General features: G+C 33.9%; 1 protein-coding gene and 1 long non-coding RNA gene across 3 annotated transcripts in view; one reads left to right on the top strand and one right to left on the bottom strand.

Moving 5' to 3' along the window:
* Positions 1 to 25252, top strand: part of FANCL (FA complementation group L) — a 78656-nt gene that overhangs the window by 38605 nt on the left and 14799 nt on the right. Inside the window, exon 7 of one of the 2 annotated variants that reach the window (XM_032292073.1) lies at positions 3429 to 3512. In XM_032292073.1, coding sequence (XP_032147964.1) covers positions 3429 to 3512 — 84 coding nt within the window. The remainder of the gene's footprint in view (positions 1 to 3428; positions 3513 to 25252) is intronic. The other variant, XM_032292074.1, reaches the window with a different exon arrangement.
* Positions 845 to 14438, bottom strand: LOC116560602. The gene is made up of 2 exons (XR_004273040.1): positions 14214 to 14438; positions 845 to 919 (listed from the first exon to the last, which is right to left on the bottom strand). It is a non-coding gene; the product is annotated as an uncharacterized LOC116560602 (long non-coding RNA).

A 25252-nucleotide genomic window follows, 5' to 3' on the forward strand; every position in this document is an offset into this window, starting at 1 on the left:
TTACACGTTGCCAGTGGCAAGGGTTCTGTTATTTCCTTCAAAGCTCTATTTGTTTATATTTTGTACCTCAATAAAATTTGCCCTCTTTCTATGAAGACCAAAGCTAAGGATTTCATCCTGTCCTCATTTTTACAAGCTCTTCTACTTCCTGAGAAGATGATGCTGTAAATCTGTGCTGCCTTTAACTTCACCTACGAGATTATTAATCCAAGTTGATGACACTTACTTCATTTATTGGTAATATTCAGAGTGAGGATGTGACAATTTAATGTGGTCCATTTTGTCTGCTTTTTTCTTATACCTTTTCAAGTTAGATAAGATGATGCTTTTGGTATTTCTCTGGATAATATTTTCCAGGGTCACTTTTGTAACATCTATAATTATGAAGCACTTTTATGGATACTCTCGCAAAAAGAAGAGGAAGCTGTATTTGAACTGGGAAGGAATTTAGGCCAAAAAGAAAAGTTTGTTTTGGGAAAAAAAAAAAACATGTAACTGAATTTTATGTTGGTATAATTTATTAGAATCTTTGTTTGTCAATTTAGTTTAGCTTTTATATATACCACAGTTGTCTTTGAGATGTGGTAATTTCTTCTTTTTTAGGGGAAAAAAAAGAAACTGGGCCGGATTGTCAGTCTTTTTATTAGAGGAAAAAAAGAAATTGGGCCTGTAATTGTCAAACACACTAATAGCTGAAACTATATGTTAAGAATGTATGATGCAAAATCTTAATCCAAGCTAAGTTTTAAGTGGAATACTAAAATTTTTTAAAATTAATAGCATACCTTAAAGCAGGCTTTTTTGACAAATGCACAAACCTTTGTTTCTTTTATTTGATTTTTTAAATATACAGTAAATAAATGCATTTGTTTTATTTATTCTGGAATACATATTCTCCCAATTCTACCACTTCCCCTCACTTGTGGGTCAGCCTTACTGCTTGGGCAGTCCAGTCACAGAACAGACTTGGTTAAAATTTGTCTTAGAATAATATATTAATACTATAGAGTCTAAAAAATGTTGTGATAAAAATAGATATTTATTATGTAATCATATTTTTTATAGTTATTGATTTGATTTTCTGCAAATGAGATTTAGAGAACTATGTTTTACCTGAAAATAATTAAATATTATACTTATTTTTCAGTTAATATTCCTATATGTGGAGCTTTTGTTGTTGTTGTAAATTACTTTTGAAAGTAAAAGTTTTGATAAGAATTAGTTGCTGGTTGTTTTATGTACACTTATACAACTTACTATTTTGAAAACTATCTTAATTTTGATCAAGTTACTTATATGGTATTTAGTCATCTACGTTGTAGTTAATACTATTATAATTTAGAAACTATTCTGAAAATGAATAGGATGCTGGTTTATATTTTAATATTTATGATAAATCATCCAGACATATAAATACTCTTTTTAAGTTTGTATTATTATGTGAAGTTTGTCATATAAACAAAATTGATTTTGCACATGAATGTAATTAACACATATAACAGGTATTCATTTAACTCAGACATGAAGTAAAGATGCTTGCATAAAGATCAGTCTATTATATATATATTGTATTACAAATGTAAAAATATATTTGAAAGATGTCATTATCTGAGAAACTACATACTAGACTCATTTATATATGTAGGATCATATATTTATTATAACTTGCTTTTTTGTTTAACTATTTGTGGTTCTCTTTCCATATCAGTACGTCATTGATACTGTTTACTGAGTCCTACTTGAATGTAGGGTCTTACTTTCTTTTAGTGTAATGAGCTATGTATGTACTTAATGTGGCCACAGATATTTTACTTTGTGTATCTACTCCAAATACAGTAAACATTTCATTAATTTCTTACTCTAGATTGATGATTCATGTAAATTAGAGAGTTGATATTGTTCATTGTCAGCATTACCAAGATAAATAGCAGCAACTCAAAATGAATTAAATTTTTCATTTTTGACCCATAGAGTTTTCAAGTGTACTTTATTATTTTTAAAGAATCCTGACATTTTAGAAGGAAAAGAGATTTTGTAACACTTTTAGTTGGGTTCTGTCATTTTTACATTTGAAACATCCAGAGAAATTAAATAGCTTGTTCAAGATCATACAAGTTAATTAGTGGAGCTGGAACTGAAGAAAGCTGAGGTCTCTGTCTACATTTACTTTGAGATAATCACGATTTTTAAATATGGTGTACAAATTGTTTTTCCATGATTATAGCAATGATACTCTGAAGTACATTATCTGATATTTTTAATTGTCTGAAATAGAACTTCTCTTTTAATCTCAGCATGATCTTTTTTTCCCTGAAGTAGCGCACTGGAATATTTTTATATAGTTTCTTACATATTTGCCTTTGTGTTAATTAGTTCTACATAGCCAGATAACATTAATCAGAGTGTATATTGATAGTAAGTCTTTTTAGCCATCTGATCCTTGTAGCTAAATGTTAATTTTTTTGAAAGGGATTTCAAATGTTTTTTTTTGTTTGTTTGTTTTCTTTTGCTTGCTCAGTGGAGTAATGAAAAGTAAGAGGCTGAAAAAAGTGAAAGCCTAAAACCTATTTAAATATTTTGTCAAGTGAAACTTTGCCTAAAACTATTTTTCTTTCAGTACATTTGGCTTTTTAAAAATGGAAAGAAATGGGAATTTTTAATTACATGTGACTTTGAAGACTCAGAATTGGATTTTACAGAAGTCATGAAGTACGATTCTCTAATAAGGAAATTGATTTAAAAAAAAATTACCTTTTGCCTTTGTTAACTTAGAAACTTGATTTGTCCTCATGACTGCCATTTTCTGTATGACTAGTTGAGGAAATAATTTTGTATTTACCAATGTTGCAAAGGTTTTTCTTGCTAAAAACCATGTTATTTTTTCTTAATAAGCCAGAAGACATTTCATTGTTTCTTTTTATTTACCTTTTTGCTAAAATTAATATCTTTAATAAGGAAAATGATTTTTTAAATTGACAGCTATATGTATTTATTTTTGTGTATTTCCTAATTCCTTTAACTGATACTGCCTATTTAAATAGTGACTGATGCTATTTGAAATTAAATTTTAGACTAGAAGAAAATTAAATATCAACTCATTTGACTTATTTTAAAGATAAACAGAAATCCAGTTCAGTTCATTCCTCAAATCATAACTTCAGCAGCTGACACAACACTGACTTAATTCATTACCTTTTACTCAACACTGATTGCTTTGGCACTTCCAAATCACCAAACTTGTACTTCCATAGGTTGACTGTAAATCAGCTCTTCACATCACTATTAAAGTAGAGCAAAAATATTTATATATCATACATCTGCAGTTACAGTACTATGTTTTACCCTAATGTATTTAGTTTCTCTAAAATACCTAATGTGATATTAACACACAGAAGCAAAAATGGTCTAATTTTATGCTTTTTTAATAGTATCCTGCAGAATCACCAGATTGTTTTGTGGATTTTCCTGTTTCATTTTCTGCTTCCTGGACACCTCAGGTAAATTCTCCTCAGGTAAATTCTTAAATTTGTTTTAAATAATTAAACAGTACAGTTGTCCCTCAGAATTCATGGGGTATTGTTTCTTGGGCCGTCTGTAGATACCAAAATTCATGGATACTCAAGTCTCTTAATACACAATGGGACTTTGTCTATAGCCTATGTACATTCTTCTGTATACTTTCTAATGCAATGTGTGTGCCATTTAAATAGTTGTTATACTATGTTTTTAAATAGTTTTAGTATTTATTTATTTTTGAATATTATATATCTGCAGTTGGTTGAATCTGCAGATGTTGCATCCTTGGATAGGGCCAATGTAACTCTTTTTACTCAGGTAGACATTATAGGTTATGAAGTAATCTTTTTTTTTTTCTTCAGTTTTCTCTAAGCATTTATTTATAAACAGACCTTCTGTAATGCTTCCTTTATTTTTTATTATAGTTAACGTCTATTTTTTCTTTCTCTCTCTGCACGCACACAAACACCCACTCACACCCACACCCACACATAAATACACATGCGTGCACATGCACACACACACACTTTCACTCTCCATCCAGCCTGTAGATATTTATGCTTCATTTTCAGTAAATATGCAGAAACACTTTTGACAGACATTTTCTTTTAAATTTAAATTCTAAAGAACTCTGTAGAAAGCAGTGAATGGTAACTGAAAAATTGAGTGAAATTTTTCATATTGCTAAGACTTAACATTGATTACATAATATCAGAATCCTTTTCAGAGGAGAATGAATTATGACTGAAAACAAACTTTGCCATTTCTGTTACATTTTTATTGTTTTAAAGTGTTTGTCCTTAGTTTATCTTTGAACTTTGTCTGTATATTATTTTATTTTGTGATTTAGAACATTCAATATTTTGAGTAAAGAATACAGAAGATTCTTCTGCTTCTATCAGTTGTATTTCTCAATACATTGTTGATATTAGCAAGATGTTTTTTAGAAGTGCATTATAAACTATAACATTGTAGATATAAGGTGGTATGATTATCAATATACTGTCATCACCATTTCATGTTTGTGATTTTTAAGGATGTGACACAATGTGATTGGTTAGGGTATGGTTCATCTTTCACCAAGTAAATTGTGGCAGTTGATAGCAAAATGGAGAGAGCATTTTTATTCTTATACAAAGAGAAAGAACATTTCTAGTGATATTTTACAAATATTCTGTAAATGGAGGCTACTCATGTTGGCTATAAAAGTTTCGTTAGATTTAAGTAAAAAGTTATGCCTTTATTTTAAAATATAAATATATGAGTAAAGTAAATATATAAGAAATTAGTAAAAAATTAAAAGCCTAATAGGATTTAAATAGTCTTATCAAGGCCAAAATGCTATTTTAATTATATATTTATCCAAAAATTATTTTTCTCGTATTCTTTTTTGTTTGTTTGTTTTTTAAAATCCCGATCTCCCTACAGTGGAAATTGAGAAGACATAGCAAAATAAAGGAGAGGAGAGAGCCTGTGGTTTGCCTTTGGTATTTTGATGTATGCAATAAGTAGGATACTACGTTGATTTCTTTTTTCTGTTAAAGAATTGGAATTATAAGCAACAACAACAAAAGGAATTGGAATTATGCATAAATTTTATAGCTTCTTTTTTTAATTAACATTTTCATTATATCTTTTTAAAAAAATATATACACCTTCTATTTGGCTCTGGAATTTTATTAACATTTTAAGTGAGATCATGAGAAAATATATCTGGGTTGTTTTACTCTTTCCAGGTGTTATTTCCAAATTACACTTTAATATTACATTTCCAAGGTTGAAAAGTACACTGTTCATGAGTTTCTTTGTGTTTTGTATGTAGATAATTCTAGAAGTTTCCCCAGACTTTTATCTGTGGAAAAGTTTGCATTGCCATGAAAAGATTGTTTAGCACTTATTTTATTTTAATATTTAACAAAATTAGTTTGTGACTCTCTACTAAACTGGAAAATCTTTGAAGGCAATTTCTTTTAAATTTTATATCCACATGCTCAGTCCCTTATTCATATAAGCAGGGAATAAGTATTATATTAATAATATTAATTCAAATTTAAGTTTCAGGGTTAATTGGGTCATACCTGTTTTGTAATAACTCTAAGACAGTGTAGAATTAGTAGTAATGAGAGGTATAAATTCTTAATTTGTAGAATATATTGAAATTCTTAACAAAGTACAGATAAAACACCTTTTTATCACAACTCAGATTTGATAAATGTTAATATTTTGTCACATTTACTTCAGATATATCTATCTTTCTCTTTCTTTTGGAAATAAAATGTCTTAAGAATAGCTAAGACCTGACCTCCTTTTCTGTTGCCCTTTCCTGTCTCTCGTTCCTGTCTTTCCCTTCTTTGCTTCTCTCCCTTTAAATTGTAACTGTTTACCCCAAATTGGTATATAGCCATCCATGCATACTTTTTGCCGTATTTGTTTATGCCATATTTGCCGTCTCTTTTAACATAATATAATTGCAGTGATTTATCCATAATGTGTGTTTGTTTAGTATCTTTATTTTAAATGCTTTATATTATTCCGTCAATCAGCAACTTGATTATCTGTAGCACTACTGATAAGGTTATTCACAGATTTTGACAAACAATACTGCAGTGAACAGACTTAAATGTTTCCTTGTGCACATGTATGAGACTTTTAGCGTGAGTTTTTCCTAGAAGTGAAAATACTGGATTGTGGGGTATGTGCCTCTTTGAAGTTACTAAATATTGCCAAATTGCCTTCCCTAATTGATTGTATAAGTTTATATTCCCATTCCACAATGTATATTGTTTCCAAGATGAGACTAAACTCATCTTAGTCTGACCTCCTTATAGATAATACTACAATAATAATTTATAGTTATTATTGTGTCTATAGCCTTAGCCTATATAAAGTATTTTTTTCCTTTTATTATAAACATTTTTTCTATATTTTGATACTAATTCTCTGTTATGTGGGATATAAATATCTCCGTAGCACGTCTTTTAACTTCGTGTATGATATATTTTGTCATGTAGAGTTTAACTTTCTATCTGGTCACATCCATCTCTTGTAGTTTCTGTTGTGTCTCAAATCTTTTACATATTTTTTTGAAAAGATACTCTGCTATAGATCAAAAAGTTATTTTTAACATTTAAGTATTTACATATGAGATACTGCCTATTTTCTATATGCTTATACAATTGGAATGTGTTTTCTTCATTTGTGCAGGTCTGGGGTGATTTCACAGTGTTTCTTTTACACATGCCATTAATATTTAGAAAGTTTTCAATAGATATCATTTACCTATAAGAGTCTGGCTGTGTACATCATAAGGTCTTTGAGTGGTACCAGCAGTGTGAACTCTGTGTCTTTTAGACATGGTAAGTGTTGATAATATTAGTTTATGTTTTGGAAATAAGAAATGTGAGACTTCTTTGTTATATGTGATCCTTTTTAATTGGCTGGCTGGAAACATTTATGCTTGTGGGAGTTTTTCTAAAACAATTTTTAAACAGTTGTTTCTTAAACAATATAAATGTTACTGTTGTAGTTTAGTAGCAGAGTTATATTTAAAAGACTGTAAATAGATTTCAGATAATTGATTTTTTTAAAATCCCTGTCTGCTTTTGTGCATTTCCTCTTTGGCTTCATTGTTTCTGGACTTTAAACTTGGAAGATTCTTTTCTTTTCTTTTCTTTTCTTTTTTTTTTTTTTTTCTTTTTTTTTCTCTCTCTCTCTCTCTCTCTCTCTCTCTCTCTCTCTCTTTCTTTCTTTCCTTTCTTTCTTTTCTTTCTTTTTTGTAATATAATAGACATGGCTTTGTGGCATTCATATTAAAAATGGGTAATTTTCCTTATGGTCCCTGTCTTCCTGCTGGGTTGATAATGTTTTGATGTATTTTTCTTTTGCTCTGATGAGAGGTCTGCTGCTGCTGCTCTGACATATTCATTTGGATGAATAATTATAACTTGCACAATGTCAAGCTGAAGATGGTAGGGTTTTGTGCGTCATGACAAGCCTAGTAGCCAGTGCAGGTGTCTCACAGCATGATCAGCAACAGCCAGTGTATTCTGGCTCAGAGGAGACATTTAGAGTAGTAAGAAATCAGCACCAAGGGCAAGGCTGCTGCTACTATTGCTGCCATGATATGTGCCAAAGAAACACAAAGTGCTTCTCAAAGACAAGTGTCTAAGCACCTTGTTTTAGATATGTACTTTATTTGTTTGCTCAGTTAATCTTTTATAGATTTTAGCACAGATTATAAGAGTATCTCATGATTTTATTCTACTTCCTAACATCACAAATGCTTCAAAATATATCTATGATGTTTTAGACTTTTACATACATGTCAGATGTGTAAATATTGTTGACTGAGACTATAGAATGCCCTAATGTCAGATTTTAAGTGCACTGATACAATGATTATATAAAAACAAAATTCCTTTTGTCCAGGTCACTGATCAAGCAAAAATGGATGTTAAAATTGCAATTTTGCCGGTATGTATGCCACTAAGTGCAGGCTTGGTGAAATATTCTTGCCATGGGCAGTTGGAATTTTCAGGTTTAATGTGGTATAGTAAATAGTAGTCTTTATATTTTTTATCATGGAAATCTTATATTCTTGGAATAATGCCATGAATGCAAGAAGAGTAAAACTAATGATAAAGCCTCTGGTTGATAATCCGATGTTGAATGAAGAATTTGTAATTAAATAAAGCAGTCCTATTGTGTAGCAGGGAGCATGATCCATTAGTTAGAGCAGCAATTAGGTATTCTAAGTTCTTTTTACAGTTCAGCCATTAATTTGATTGTATTATTTCAGATAAATCATGTGACTGCCCTTTGCCTCAGTTTATATGTACTATATATGGAAATGGTGAACCTTTTTTCTTTCATGGATATGTAAACAAAAATAAATCTGGCTTAAAACAAATACAGTGTTGGGGCAAATCCTCCCAGGTTTTTACTCTAATGATCCTGTAGAAGTTCTTTTGACCAACTGGTTTTTTTTTTTCCTTTCCATGTTTTCTCTTCTGTTTTTGTTTGAGGACTTATAAATACTGGAATTTTATTCACTCACATTAGTTAATTTCATATGATTTTTCCTTCTTGGCAATCGTACTGTTGCCACTATGGTATGGCTAGAAAGACATCAAAGGGATCAAAACAAAGAAAATCTATTATTGAGATTATGTGATATGATAGAAAAAAAATCAGTGGAGTCATGTGACTTATAGACTTAGTGACCTATCAACTACCTTTGTTTTATTTTTCTTTCTTGATAACTTTATTTAAAAAGCATTCTGTATTGATTCTAAAAAAGAAGAGAAAGAGGGAAAATATAAGAAAGTCAAAATATAAGAAATTCAAATTAGAATTAAAGTTAACATTAATGCTTTTATTTAGGCAGTAGTATTTAGGTGTCACTGTATTATTGTTTTGAAACTGTGCTTGTCACTTAACAAAGTTTCATTTTAAAAATATCATTGATAATATTGTGCATTTTTTATTCTAAATAATTCTTAGAATTACTTGGGTTTACGTTTATCCAGCAAATCAAGAATTAATATGTTCAAAATCTAGAAACACATTATCTCTACATTTAAAGTAGCTATGGTTTCTTAATCTACATGTTACATATTTTAATTGAATTTATTCTTAAGTATTTTAAGATTTTTGTTATTTTTAATGCAATCTTTTTATTTTCCAGGTGATCATTGGTAGGTGGGCAAGCTATTAATTTTTTAAAAATGTTTTACTGTGATCAAATATGTGAACATAGCTTCAGTAGTTAGGTTTGCAAGGTGTTTTTGTTGTTGTTTTTGTTTTCCTTTTAGAAAAAAACAGCCTTCATCTTACCTCTCTAGGGCAAACACTTTTGACTGTTAGCTGATTCTTTCAGTAGTTAATTTGTCATTACCTGCTCTTGTATTTATATTACATTTTGTTTTAGAAATTATCTACTAGCTTCCACAGTAGATAATGAGGAGTTTGTTGTTTTCTCTACCTATCCTCACTCCTCCTACCTTCCTGCTTTCCCCAAATAACTATAATTTTGATAATATTCAGTGTTTACATTATTATGAAGATATTTGTATCCTATGTAGATAGAAGTAACGTGGTTAACTATGATTATTTTTCCTTTGTCACCCTGGTTTTTATTACTCCTAGAGGTAACTTTTTTTTTCTTTTAACTTTTCCATTTCCTTAGTTTTCTAAGTTGTTATAACTCATTCAACTCCCATATACTAAAATACCAATGATATTTCTAAGTAAATATGTTTTGTGAGCAGTGGGATGGATATATGACTTTGAATCTCAGTCACTTACTTGCCAGATGAAAGAAGATACTATATTGCTATAATTTCAGTTGATTTCTAAGATTATAAAAATTGGTTTAAGCTTTGTAGAAGATTTGAGATCTGTGCATTGTGAGTACATGAGATACTTGTGGAATGGCAAAGGTCTTCCATGAATTTAAAGACCCAAAAAGACTAGTTATTTGGAACAGGTTTTTTTTTAATCAAATGCCTTCATTAGGTACATTAATTGATTTACTTGCTGACTTTATTATAGACCTTCACAATAGGCTTCATAGTTTTTGCTGCTCAGCCATTGTAGCATAGTATAAACAGAGTACTGAGTATAAAGTCTGGGTCAAATTCTGGCTCTAACCTTGTGTCAATGACTTATTTATAAAATGAGAAATAATATTTGTGCCATAGATTGCATATGAGAGCAAACTGAGGGGTTACATATGAAAATCCTTTTGAATTGTAAAATGCTGTACAAATGTACAAAGTGATGTAGGGAGTTAATGCAGTTTGTAAATTGGTGAACTCAATATAGTGAGAGCTAATATGGGCAAAGAAATGATCTCTATATGTAAGTATATGGTATATTTGTGTATTTATACACATCTATTTGACAATAGTTATTATCTATGTATTGAGTTACATGTACTTTAAAGACTTTAAAGACAGCATTTTATTTGTATGCGATAAATAAGTTTCCTGTGCTCAAAAATGAAAAGGGATGATTAATGAAAAATCATGATCAATCTCACCAGGCTATGTAGAAGTGGAAGTTGACTACATATACGTTGTACTAAAGTAATAGAGATAAGAGATATTGACAAAAACACTTTGGTTTTACAGTTTTTTCTTTTTTTGAGATGGAGTTTCCCTTTTGTTGCCCAGGCTGGAGTGCAGTGGCGTGATCTCTGCTCACTGCAACCTCTGCCTCCCAGGTTCAAGTGATTCTCCTGCTTCAGCCTCCCGAGTAGCTGGGATTACAGGCATGCGCTACCACACCCAGCTAATTTTTGTATTTTCAGTAGAGACAGGGTTTCTCCATGTTGGTCAGGCTGATCTTGAACACCTGACCTCAGGTGATCCACCCGCCTCAGCTCCCACAGTGCTGGGATTTGAGGCATGAGCCACTGTGCCCGGCCTGGTTTTATAGTTTTATTGGTTAATACAGTGTTAGTACTTGGATGAACTTAATGCTTAATGTTATGGTTTGGAGTAACTCTTCTTATATAGCAGGTGTCCTAAGAGAAAAAATATGAATATTAGTCTCCAAATGGCTCCTTTAATGTTGTAATCTATATTTTGAAATACTTTTGGATAAAATTTAGGTAATATTAGTGAAGCAAATTTATTTTAATTTGAGCATAATTTATTAACATTCTGTCCCTCATGTTTTGTTCCTTGCAGGGACTCTTTCTGGTAAATTGATACACTATGTCTATATGTCTATTTGTACTTTTTTAAATCCAGGGGCTAACTTGGACTATGTAGGTATTTATATGCTTGCGCATGCATGTATGTGTGTATATGTTTTAAATTTTCATTTCTGAAAAATAGATGCTTATTTTGAGAATAAAGATCTAGTTGGTGAAGACAGAAATGACAGATACTTCAGTGACAAAAAGTGTTAATTCAAATATGACCTCCTAGCATATCACTAAGAAACATTAATACCTAGAGCTGGAAAATATTCCCCCTCATCTTATTGTGCCAAAATAGAAGTTGAATATTAGAAGCCAAACCAATTTATTAGATACATACAGAACTGGAAAATATTGGAGTTTGTAGATAGTAAACACACTGGGACAGTATTTGTTTATTTATTTATTAAATGATGTCACTGTTACCAGTTAGTTCCCTGGCTCTGGCTGTGAGAATGACATTGGCAGCTAGCGGCAAACTCTATTCTATTAATTTTGAACTTATATGGTGTAAAGATTTTTGTGATCCTTTTTTGTTTCATTGATTATACTTTGATGAAAAATTAGATACAGCTAACTTTTTTCTTCAGGAATGGTGGCACCTTTTGGGATGGCATACCTTTTGGGTATAACCTAACTGGAACAAAAAGCTAGTCTTTTTTTTTTTTTTTTTTTCTGGTCCACTAATTGGCTTGACCTTTTTAATTTTTATTTTGAATAGTCCACAGTGTAGGATGCTAGGGATAGGTTGAAAGTACCTACTTATTTTCAGCATGTGCTTTAGGAGCTTTTTTTCTTTCACTTTGCAAATACAGAATTGTTCTAGTTATTCTGTAATGCCTACACACGAGATGACTAGGTTTCATTTGGTCCTTTGGGCAGATACTCTTTTCAAATTAATTAATAACACTAGCACTTTATTTTTTTAATTTTTTTTTAGACGGAGTCTCACTCTGTGCCAGGCTGGAGTGCAGTGGTGCAATCTTGGCTCACTGTAACCTCTGACTCCCTGATTCAAGTGATTCTCCTGCCTCAGCCTCTGGAGTAGCCGGGATTACAGGCATGCGCCACCACGCCCGGCTAATTTTTGTATTTTTTGTAGAGACAGGATTTCACCATGTTGGCTAGGGTGGTCTTGATCACCTGACCTTGTGATCTGCCCACCTCGGTCTCCCAAAGTGCTGGGATTACAAGTGTGACCCACTGTGCCTGGCCAACATTAGCACATTTTAAAAATGATCAGTGATCAGTTCTAGTCAAAATAACTTAAATATAGAAGAGGTGATACGTTCTTTATGGATTGCTTGACAGATAATAATATTTGATCAAACAAATTCAGTTACAGATACACTTTTAGAAAGAGTTGATAACATCAATGAAGCATGTAAGTGAGATCAAATGAACTGAATATTTAGAAGATTTATCACGTCTTTAAAGTTACCTGATTGGAGATACTGCAATTAATACTAAAATTAAATTTCTTTAAAAGCCTTATTTCTGAACACTCTCTTATTCTATTTATACTTTTGGAATCCCCCAAAGATAAAAGAAAAGAATTATTAGAGGATTTATCTGCAAGTATTATAGGGAAGAATATAAAAAAAATCAGAATTGAAAGCAACTGTTGCAAGTACCAGAAAATTATGCTATTAATTTAAGTGTCATCAGAGTACAAAAGATCACATTCCGGCACTGTGTGGAAATTATTAAAATACTGGAAATAATAGTACTTAAGATGAAGATATTCTAAGATCTGGTTAAGTGACTGACATTATTACTTCACTTCAGGTATTATCAAAGTAACAAAATGCTTTTAAAGATAATAAGCATTACATTATGAGATTGGCAGTGTTCATACTTTTCTGCTTAAGTGCTTTTCTAGTTTAACATAATTTAATAACAGTTACAGGGAAATAGCTAACATCTTAGTTCCCACATGTATCTTTCCCCCTTCTTCAATATATACACATTTATATATCTATATATACATATAAAGTAACACATGTTTATTCTTTAAGAGTTGGGTATATGAATTCTTCTGCATTCTTTGTCCTTGATGTGAGGTGTGTTACTATTTTGTGTTTTTAAAGTTCCTAATTGTTGAGAAAACTAAGGAGAAGCTACTGCTGTGTAGCCATTACTGTTCAGAAATCGGAATAATTTTTTAAAATAGCTTTATTCAGATATAATTGACATACAATAAAGTGAATGTATTTAAAGTGTACAGTTTGGTGAGTTTTGACAAATATCTACACTCATTAAATTATCACCAAAATCAAGATAAAAAACACATCCATCATATCCCAGTTACCTCCTTCGCCATTGTTGTCCCTCCCTCTAGTCCTTCCTAACCTTCCTCCTGGGCCTTAGGTAACTGCTGATCTACTTTATGCTGCTGTTGATTTGTTTGCAGTTTCTATATGGAATCTTATATAACTCTGTGTACTTTTCTATGCCAGTCTTTTTTCCTCAGCATAATTACTTGGAGATTCATCCATGTTGCAGCCTGTAATATAGTTCATTCTTTTTTTGCTGAGTATTTATGGATGTGCCACATATTGGCCATTTCCTTTTTGACGGACATATGGGTGGTTTTCAAAATTTGGCTATTAAAATTTTCTCCAAATTGATCTAGAAATTCAATGCAATTGCAATCAAAATCTGAACAGCTCTGTTGTTTTTTTTTTTTTTCCTAATTTAAAAAAATGACAAGATTATGGCTGGACGCAGTGGCTCACACCTGTAGTCCCAACAGTTTAGGAGGCTGAGACAAGAGGATTGATTGACCCCAGTAGTTCGAGACAAGCTGGGCAACATGGGGAAACCCCTTCTCTCCAAAAAATACAAAAATTACCTGGGTGTGGGGGCTACCCACCTGTAGTCACCCAACTACTTGGAAGGCTGAAGGTGGAAGGATCAGTTGAGCCCAGGAGCTTGAGGTTTCAGTGAGCTGTGATCATGCCACTACACTCCAGCTTGGGTGACAGACCCTATCTCAAAAGAAAAAAAGAAAAGAAAGGAAATTAAATTATTCCAAAGTGTTTGTGGAAAGGCTGTAAAAGTCCTGTAATAGTTAAAATAGGTCTGAAAAGAACAAAATTGGAAGACTAACATAACCTGATTTCAAGACTTATAAATCTACTTGTTTTCAGGATATATGGTGTTTTCATAAAGGTAGACAAGGAGATCACTGGAATAGAGAATTCAGGAATAGACCCATAGATATACAGATAGCCATTTTCAACAGAGGTACAAAGATAGTTTAGTGGAGGAAGGACAGTCTTTTCAACACATGGTGGTGAGACAATTGGATATCTGTATGTGTCCCCTACTGTGTTTCACTCTTTCTAGTCCTTGTTCCCTGAGTTTACATCCAATAAATTATCCCCTTACATGTCCTTGTTTCAGGCTTGGCTTTCTGGGGGAATGTGAAGCTTGGGCCAATTGTCATTTTTATATGCTACAGATGAAGATGTGTTGTAGGACAAGGGTCCAAATATACCAATCGTACTTATGACCCAGAAATTTACCTTCTTAAGAAAATTTTGTTTGCTTTTTGACTATTTAACTTATTTTTCAAGATTGAACAAAACCTATGCAATTATATATGACCTCCTAAGCAGTGTAACTTGGCAGGCCTTCTTTAAAATCAGTTTATAAATCAAAGGCTGCACTGGGCTTCTCTCAAATGATTTCCTTGCCCCTAGAAAATGGTAATCATCTTCACGGTTGCTGTCGGCTTCCTTTGACTTGTGGCTATTTGAAAAGTTTTCTGTGACTTTTATATAACTAACAGTGGGTAATAGGCACTGACTTCTTAGCTGCTCATATACCTAGTTTGTAGAATGTAAGAAAGTGTTTCTCAATATTTCAGTGATAGATACTGATATTTTTTTAAGTGTTTAGACCTAAGCGTACAAGTAATTCAGCAGTGGAAAATAACACTATACAAGCCAAACTACTGATTTCTTTGACTAAAATCACATTCTTTAGTCATGGAACTAATAAAATCTTTATCTCCTTATTCATTGACTTTTGCTTCTTAAGCACTAATTTTAAAATGAGGTACATTTTAAGGCTTTAGAATAATGATACCCAGTTTTCGACTGGTTTATTTCATTTATTAAACATGAACAAAAATAACCAACCTGGTCCTTGCCCTGCTTGATTATCAGGGTCTTTGACTCATTCATACCTTCTAGCATAAAAATTGGTAAGCATTGCCAAAAGCAACTGATGGTTCTTTAGTGTTATAAGACTATTCAGGAAGTAGAATAAGCCATTTAGTTTTCTTGTAAGGTCATGATTTGGTGACCTTTGAACAGAGTAACTTTGTAATGTTTCATGATCTCAAGGTTTAAATGTCAGATACGCTGGTTGGATGGTTTGTTCAGAAATCTTTTCAGTGTGTGTGTTCAGAAACTTTCAGTTGCGTTAACACAGAGATCCCAAATACAGATCTTTTCGTGGACAAACCCATTTACGGAACAGTCCAGGTAATTCTGATTTAGGTGGAGAGAATTTCATTAAGTGCCTTAGGTGAACTTAATATTGGATTGATCTCTTAATATCTTTATGCCTGCTCTTTGGAAATCATGTGGAGATGTCTATTTTTGCCTTAAGATTATTTTTTTAAAAAATTCTTCTGACCTTTAATAGACTCTATATCAGGGAACATTTCCTTGTTAAACTTAGCTTCTGTGCTCCATCTGCATGTAATATTATAGAGGTAGATGTCTAGTTTCTCTTGCTTGGTCTGTGCCTTTTTTTCTCCTACAGTCCTACCCCACGTTAAGGTAGACAAAGAGATTTTTTAAAGTCTCTGGTGGGTTGGTGTGCCTTCAACATGGACCTTTGCTGTAAACCTTTTGGGGAAGGTGAAGTAGAATGTAATTTTAGTCAAGTACATTCTCACCTTGTTTTGTGCTTCCTAAGTTACTCACGATGTTTCCTCCCCTTTTGCAGGACTAAATTTTAAGGACAAGATGTTGCTGAAAATCATGTTCTTTTTCTTCTCATTCCATGCTAAGGCTTAGCTGAGAGACTTCTGTATTAACTTGATTTGGGGGATACTTTTCTTCCCTGTAAGACAGTTTATTGCTTTCAGGGCACTCAGCTTTATATATCAGTGTTTAAGGGTTGTTTTCTGTTGCTAATTCCTGTTGTCTTTAATTTTTTCTCTTATATTTTTATTCTTCATTTCCTTATTGTATGTATGTGCAAAACAGATGGCATTTTTCTTTGATTAGCAGATATAACAGTTGTAATGTTTTGGGTGTAATTGTTGGATCTTCACTGTATTTAAGCTGTACAATTGTTTTGCTATTCCTGCTAAGAATTTGTGGTTCAAAACCTATTCCAAAACTCCCAAGTTTTTTGACTATTGCAATTTTTCTGTATTTTAGAAAATAATGGTATATATATACATATATATAATGCATTTTAAATACATGAAGATATAAGGTATAATGTAATCTAAATATTTTGATTCTCATATAAAATATTTCTGATTCTGACATGAAAATTCTTTTAATCAGAGGATTGTTATTGTATATTAAATCATATAAATATACATTATATTTAATGGATATATTCATATTTATTAAAATCTCTTTGTAAACAAGAATTGGTAATAAATGAGATTACATTATAATATTTGGCATCTTGAAAGGGAATCTCAGTACTTTTATGGGGAACGCAATACCTACTTTATGGATTTGCAAACAGTTATATTTAGAATTCTTGACTTTTATACCTGGAAGTCACCTTAGAAGTTACCTTAGAAGTTGTCTACTGCACCATCCACAATTATAGGTGCAATGTTAAAGCTTAGAGAGGCTGAGTTTGTCTTGCTTAAGATCAAATACCTTGTTACCATCAATATTAGAGCTGTGATTTCCTTGCAAACTGGGTACTTTTATCTTTATATCAGAGAAACCAACATAGACTTGTACATGGCTAAAATGTTAATTTCATTGAATCAACCTTAATGTATTTTTTGCTCTACTGTGAGCATCAGAAAATAAAAGGATGGGTGACATATCATTTATTTCTATTTCTACATGTACTTTTCTATGATTATAAAAATGTTATAGAAAATATGGCAAGGTACAAAGAAGAGAATAAAAAATTGTCATAAAAGATTTTAAAAATATAACCACACTAACTAGGGACCAGGGAAAGATTAGAATAAAATCATTGAAGCAAAGTGAGGACAAAACCACTTTTGATTTTTCTGGAATGGATTAAGTTGCTTATCAGCTTAAGGAGAGTTTGGGCAGAGGCGATGGGGTCTTCAAAATATACAATCATGTCATCTGAAAATAGAGACAATTTGACTTTCTCCTTTCCTAATTGAATACCCTTTATTTCTTTTTCTTGCCTCATTGCTCTGGCTAGAACATCCAATATACTATATTGAATAGGAGTGGTGAGAGAGGTTACCCTTGTCTAGTGCCAGATTTCAAAGGGAATGCTTCCAGTTTTTGTACATTCAGTATGATATTGACAGTGGGTTTGTCATAAATAGCTTTTATTATTTTGTGATAGGTTCCATCAATACCTAGTTTATTAAGAGTTTTTATCATAAAGTGCTGTTGAATATTCTCTAAGGCCTTCTCTGCATCTATTGAGATAATCATGTGGTTTTTGTCTTTGGTTCTATTTATGTGGTGGATTGCGTTTACAGACTTGCCTATGTTGAACCAGCCTTTCATTCCCGGGATGAAGCCTACCTGATCATGGTGGATAAGCTTTTTGATGTGCTGTTGCAGTCGGTTTGCCAGTATTTTACTGAAGATTTGTGCATCTGTGTTCATCATGGATATTGTCATGAAGCTTTCTTTTTCTTGCCTGATTGCTCTGGCTAGAACTTTGAATACTATATTGAATAGGAGTGGTGAGACAGGGCATCCTAGTACAGTGCCAGATTTCAAAGGGAATGCTTCCAGTTTTTGCCTATTAATTATGATAGTGGCTGTGGGTTTGTCATAAATAGCTCTTATTATTTTGAGATATGTTCCGTCGATACCTAGTTTATTGAGGGTTTTTAGCATAAAGGGATGTTGTATTTTGTCGAAGGCCTTCTCTGCGTCTATTGAGATAATCATGTGGTTTTTGTCTTTGGTTGTGTTTATGTGATGAATTACGTTTATAGACTTTTGTATGTTGAACTAGCCTTGCATCCCCAGAATGAAGCCTGTTTGATCGTGATGGATAAGCTTTTTGATGTGCTGTTGCATTCAGTTTGCCAGTATTTTATTGAAGATTTTTGCATCTATGTTCATCATGGATATTGGCCTGAAGTTTTCTTTTCTTGTTGAGTCTCTGCCACGTTTTGGCATCAGGATGATGTTGGTCTTATAAAATGAGTTAGGGAGAATTCCTTCTTTTTGTATTGTTTCAGATAGTTTCAGAAGAAGTGGTACAAGCTCCTCTTTGTACGTCTGGTAGAACTTGGCTGTGAACTCGTCTGGACCTGGACTTTTTTTGGTGGGTAGGCTATTAATTGCTGCCTCAACTTCAGCCCTTGTTTTATTGGTCTATTCAGGGTTTCAACTTCTTCCTGGTTTAGGCTTGGGAGGATGCAAGTGTCCAGGAATTTATCCATTTATTCCAGGTTTACTGGTTTATGCGCATAGAGTTGTTTATAGTAATCTCTGATGGTACTTTGTATTTCTGTGGGATCAGTGGTGATATGCCCTTTATCGTTTTTTTATTGTATCTATTTGATTCTTCTCTCTTTTCTTTTTTATTAATCTGGCTAGTGGTCTGTTTTGTTGATCTTTTCAAAAAACCTGCTCCTGGATTGATTGATTTTTTGAAGGGTGTTTTTTGTGTGTCTCTATCTCCTTCAGTTCTGCTCTGATCTTAGTTATTTCTTGTCTTCTGCTAGCTTTTGAGTTTTTTTTGAACTTGCTCCTCTAGCTCTTTCAATTTTGACGATAGGGTGTCGATTTGAGATCTTTCCTCATTTCTCATGTCGGCACTTATTGCTATAAATTTCCTTCTGGACACTGCTTTAAATGTGTCCCGGATATTATGGTACATTGTGTCTTCATTCTTGTTGGTTTCAAAGAACATCTCTATTTCTAGCTTCATTTTATTGTTTATGCAGTCAACATTCAGGAGCCAGTTGTTCAGTTTCCATGAAGTTGTGTGGTTTTGTTCCCTTCGTTTTGAATTACTTTCTTAATTCTGAGATCTAACTTGATTGCACTGTGGTCTGAGAGACTGTTATGACTTCTGTTTTTTTGCATTTGCTGAGGAGTGATTGACTTTCATTTATGTGGTCAATTTTAGAGTAAGTGCGATACGGTGCCGAGAAAAATGTATATTCTGTGGCTGTAAGTTGGAGAGTTCTGTAGATGCCTATTAAGTCTGCTTGTTCCAGGTCTGCATTCAAGTCCTGAATATCCTTGTTGATTTTGTGTCTCGTTGATGTCTAATGTTGACAGTGGAGTGTTGAAGTCTCCCACTATTATTGTGCGGGAGTTTAAGTATCTTTGTAGGTCATTAAGAACTTGCTTTGTATATCTGGCTGGTCCTGTATTGGGTGCATATATATTTAGGATAGTTAGCGCTTCTTGTTGTATTGATCCTTTCACCATTATGTAGTGTTCTTCTTTGTCTCTTCTGATCTTTGTTGATTTAAAGTTGATTTTATCAGAGACTAAAATTGCAATCCCTGCTTTTTTTTTTTTTTTTTTTTTGCTCTCCGTTTGCTTGGTAGATCTTCTCCCATCCCTTCATTTTGAGTCTATGTTTGTCTTTGAGTGTGAGATGGATTTCCTGAATACAGCACACTGATGGTTTTTGACTTTTTACCAGTTTGCCAGTCTGTGTCTTTTAATTGGGGCATTTAGGCCATTTACATTTAATATTAATAATGTTATGTGTGATTTGATCCTGCCATTTTGTTACTGGTTGTTTGTTTTGCCCGTTGGTCGACACAGTTTCCTCATTGCATCATTGGTCTTTACCATTTGGCTCATTTTTGCAGTGGCTGGTACTGGATGTTTTTTTTTTCTGTGTTTAGTGCTTCCTTCAGGAGCTCTTGTAGGGCAGTTCTGGTGGTAATGAAATCTTTCAGTAATTGCTTGTCCGTAAAGGATTTTGTTTTTCCTGCACTTATGAATCTTAGTATGGCTGGATATGAAATTCTGGGTTCAAAGTTCTTTTCTTTAAGGATGTTGAATATTTGTCCCTACTCTCTTCTGGCTTGTAGGGTTTCTGTGGAGAGATCTGCTGTGAGTCTGATGGGCTTTCCTTTGTGGGGGACCTGAACTTTCTCTCTGGCTGCCGTTAGCATTTTTTCCTGCATTTCAACCCTGATGAATCTAATGATTATGTGCCTTGAGGCTGCTCTTCTTGAGGAGTATATCTGTGGTGTTCTTTGTATTTCCTGTATTTGAATGTTGGCCTGCTTTGCTAGGTTGGGGAAGTTCTCGTGGATAGTATTTTGAAGAGTGTTTTGTAGCTTGGATTCATTTTTCCCCATCCTCTTCAGGTATACCAGTCAAGCTTAGATTAGGTCTTTTCACATAATCCCATATGTCTTGGAGGCTTTGTTCAGTGTTTTTCACTCTTTTTTCTCTTTTCTTGCTTTATTTTTTTATTTTTTTATTTTTATTTTTTTTTTGAGACAGAGTCTGGCTCTGTCACCAGGCACCAGACTGGAGTGCAGTGGCGCGATCTCAGCTCCCCGTAACCTCTGCCTCCCAGGTTCAAGCAATTCTCCTGCCTCAGCCTCCCGAGTAGCTGGGACTACAGACGCGCACCACCATGCCCAGCTAATTTTTGTATTTTTTTTTAGTAGAGACGGGGTTTCACCATGTTGGCCAGGATGGTCTCGATCTCTTGACCTCATGATCTGCCTGCCTCAGCCTCCTAAAGTGCTGGAATTATAGGCATGAGCCACTGCGCTCAGCCCGCTTTCTCTTTTTATTTCGTTGAGTTGATCTTCAATCGATATCCTTTCTTCTGCTTGATCAGTTCAGCTATTGAAACTTGTGTATGCTTCATGAAGTTTTGTGCACTGTTTTTCAGCTTGCTCAAGTTGTTTATGTTCTTCTCTAGGCTGGTTATTCTACATAGCATTTCATCTAATCTTTTTTCAAGGTTCTTAGTTTTTTTGCGTTGGGTTAAAACATGTTCTTTTAGCTCAGAGAAGTTTCTTATTATGCATCTTCTGAAGCCTGCTTCTGTGACCTTGTCAAAATGGTTTTCTGACTTGTTTTGTTGCCATGCTGGTGAGTCATTGTGATCTCTCTGGGGAGGAGAGGCGTTCTTGACTTTCATTTTTTCTCCTTTTTGCACCGGTTTCTTCCCATCTTCTCTGAGGGGACGTCCTTTTGTTAAAGTTGGGTTTATGTCTCCTGTGTGAGGCTTTTTGTTTTTTTTTAAACACAGGTGTTGGTGTGCTACTTGAGACAGTCTGTCCATTGTCTGCCAGTGGAGATGCTGCTGGGCTGCTTGGGTCTCAGCCAGGCTGCCGTTTATTCTTTGCCTGGTTTCCGTACTGGTGGGGTTAGCCTCGCCATCCCAGTGCCGGGCTCCTTCCCTCTGCTGAGCCCACTGTTCCTGGGTGGAGGATGTGTTAACTGCAAAACTCTCCCAGGAGAGGGACTCTGGTTGCTGGATCTTGTTGGGGAGGGGCCTGCCTGGTCATATTCCTCTTCCTGCTTTCAACTCTTACTTCTGTGGGATGGGCAGTTCCGTTTCACAAGCTTTCTCGGTATTAGTCATCTGCCCTGGTCTGTGCTAACAAGGCACCAGTCTGGCCACGGCTGCTGGCCTGGGCTGCCGCCCAGATCTGCGACCCTGGGTGGTTCTCAACAAGGCGGCGTTTTCCTGGTCAGTGTGCTGCCGAAGTCTTGCAGTGAATGGCTGTATCCGATTCAGAGAACCGAGGATGTGATGCCCTGCCTCCCCGGCCCCTGATCCTCTGTGCCTGATACACTTTCCACATGGGGCAGTGCCCCGCCTTGCCTCGGCTGGACACCTTTGGGCTGCTTTCGCTGCCTTTTTTTTTTAGGGTTAATCCGCTGTTCAACCAGTTCCTTTAAAACAAAACCAGTACCTTTCTCGGAGACGTGGATATCGCTCTGGTTCTGTCTCACTTGGTGGTAGCTGCACTTCGGAGAAGGTTCCTTTTGGTCATCTTCCCCCGCTTCCCAAATCACAACTAACTTTAAGAGGTGCGCTAGGAATGGGACTTACTTGACTATAGTTTGTGATCTTAGTCAACATACTCTGTTGCGTCTTATATTTTCTTAGTATCACCAGTATCTAGTATTGAATGTAGCACTCAGTAGACATATTATTCACATTTGCTGGACTGAATTGTATTAGGACATTATTCATTTATATTTGTTTACTTAATTTTGTATAATTTGATGTGATGTAAGTGAGGACTTGCATTCTTCAATGCTTGACTCTATATAGTTTGTTGAATATGGTTACAAATTGACTATTTTAAGTAAAGATAAAACTATTCCTTCCATAGGTTAATTGTATAAAATGGGTTTTATTTCTTATAAATTTGTGCAGTACCCCTCAAAAATTCCAAAATTTGTCACAGGAATAAAATATTGTTTTAAACATTAACAACAAAAGTCAACGTTATGATGAAAATGTTCTTAAGGATGCCTTTTTGTGAATTGGAAGTATGACTTCCAGTGGAAGTATGGAAGTATGACTCTGGTAACATTTGGACTGAAACAAGCATGGCTATTCTTTATTCTTCCACTAGCGGTTCTTAACCTTATCTACACATCAGAGTCACTTGCAAAACTTTTAAAAGTCCCAGTGTGAAGGCTGTATTGAACTAAGATCAATTAAAAAGGAATGGCTGGAATAGAATCTGTATATTAATGTTTAAGTTTCTTAGGTGATACCAGTGTTATTTTTATTGTGGAGAAAGTTACAGGTACTGATAATATTTCTGTGGTTTCTTATCTATATCTATAGTTGAAGGAAATGCTAAATTTTACTTAGAACTTATATTGATTTAAACCTATTTAAGATTCTCTGGTTCAGAATGCTTATAGACATTTCAAAGGTTATAATTTGTCATATTGTGAGATTTTTTTCTGAGAAGACGTATTTCTGTGTTTTAGAGAGGGTTTTAAATATATTTAAATATAGAGATTTGAAGATTAATTTTAAAAGCCAGTTATGAAACATTTTTTTAAATGAAGCAAATTAGTCTATAACCTAATCGAGAAAAAGTAATTTGGGTTAACTTTGTCAGTTATGATAAATAATTCACACATAATTTTTATCATTTATTTATTTAGTATGTTTGAGATTCATGTCCCTTCCAATGTTTTATTACAAATTTTCTGACATACAAGAAACATTGAAAAAGTTTATGGTGAATATTCATATCCACCATCTAGATTTGATAGTTAATCTTTCCTGTATTTGCTTTATCATATGTTTTTCCCTTTATTGTTCCTTTTTTCCACCCATAAATCCAGCCATTTTTAGTGCTATCCAAAGTAACTTGCAAGTATCTGAATACTTTCTTCAAAATATGTCATCAGCATGCATACATTTTTTTGTTTTTTGTTTTTTTTTTTTGTTTGAGACGGAGTTTCACTCTTGTTACCCAGGCTGGAGTAAAATGGCGCGATCTCGGCTCACCGCAACCTCCGCCTCCTGGGTTCAGGAATTCTCCTGCCTCAACCTCCTCAGTAGCTGGGATTACATGCACGTGCCACCATGCCCAGCTAATGTTTTGTATTTTTAGTAGAGACGGGGTTTCACCATGTTGACCAGGATGGTCTTGATCTCTTGACCTCGTGATCCGCCCGCCTCGGCCTCCCAAAGTGCTGGGATTACTTGCTTGAGCCACCGTGCCCGGCCAGCATGCATACATTTAACTAGAGTTCAGTTCTTTGTAAAATTTGGAAACAGTAAAGGGCATAAATCCTAGGTGTTCCATAAGTTCCAGTAAATGGATTTCAATCCGTAGTCAAGATGCAGAACATCGTTATCATCACAAGGTTTTGTCCTGTCCTACCAAATCCCCATTATTTTGATTGTTTTCCACCAAAACTTAGTTATGCCTATTCCAGATATGCTAAACAGAGGCATACAGTATGTACTCTTTTTACTTTTTTTTACCCATCAGATTTCGGAAAGTAATCCCTGTTGTGACATATATCAGTAGTTTATTCCTTTTTATTCCTGAGAAGTATAAAAAGGTATCCACTGTAGACAGTAAGAAAGTATATCCATTGGATGAATATACTGAAGTTTGTTAATCCTTTTTCCTGTTGATGAACATCTGGACTGTTACCAGTTTTTGGTACTTATGAATGTAACTGCTACGAACATCCTGGTAACAGTATTTTTATGGAACATATCTTTTCACTTTTTTTGGAGTGGAATTGCCAGGTTATAAGGTAGGAATATATTTAGTTCTTGAATTGCCAAATCTTTTCAAAACAGTTGTGCTGTTTATATGCCCACTGACAGTATATGAGAGTTCAGTTGCTTTGCATCCTTATTAACATTTGTTATCTTAATGTTATTAATATTAGTACTCTCACTTTTTTTCTGAAAAGTTTCTATTTCTTTTTGGTTTTACTTTACATGTTACAAATGGGCAAAAACAAAAAACACAAACCCCACAAACCTTTAAACAATGGCACAGTAACTCTGTTGAGATGAGAGACTGCTTATGAGAAGTTGGCTATTTTTATTTTTTATTATACTTTAAGTTCTGGGATACATGTGCAGAATGTGCAGGTTTGTTACATAGGTATACATGTGCCATGGTGGTTTGCTGCACCCATCAGCCTGCCATCTACATTAGGTGTTTTTCCTAATGCTGCCCCTTTCCTATCCCTCCATGCCCTGACAGGCCCCAGTGTGTGATGTTTCCCTCCCTGTATCCATGTGTTCTCATTGTTCAACTCCCACTTATGGGTGAGAACATGTGGTGTTTGGTTTGCTCTTCCTGTGTTAGTTTGCTGAGAATGATGGTTTCCAGCTTATCCATGTCCCTGTAAAGGACAT

This window comes from Sapajus apella, unplaced genomic scaffold (genome assembly GCF_009761245.1).
Source record: "Sapajus apella isolate SASKATOON/1434 unplaced genomic scaffold, GSC_monkey_1.0 scaffold26, whole genome shotgun sequence".
Classification (NCBI taxonomy): Eukaryota; Metazoa; Chordata; class Mammalia; order Primates; family Cebidae; genus Sapajus; species Sapajus apella.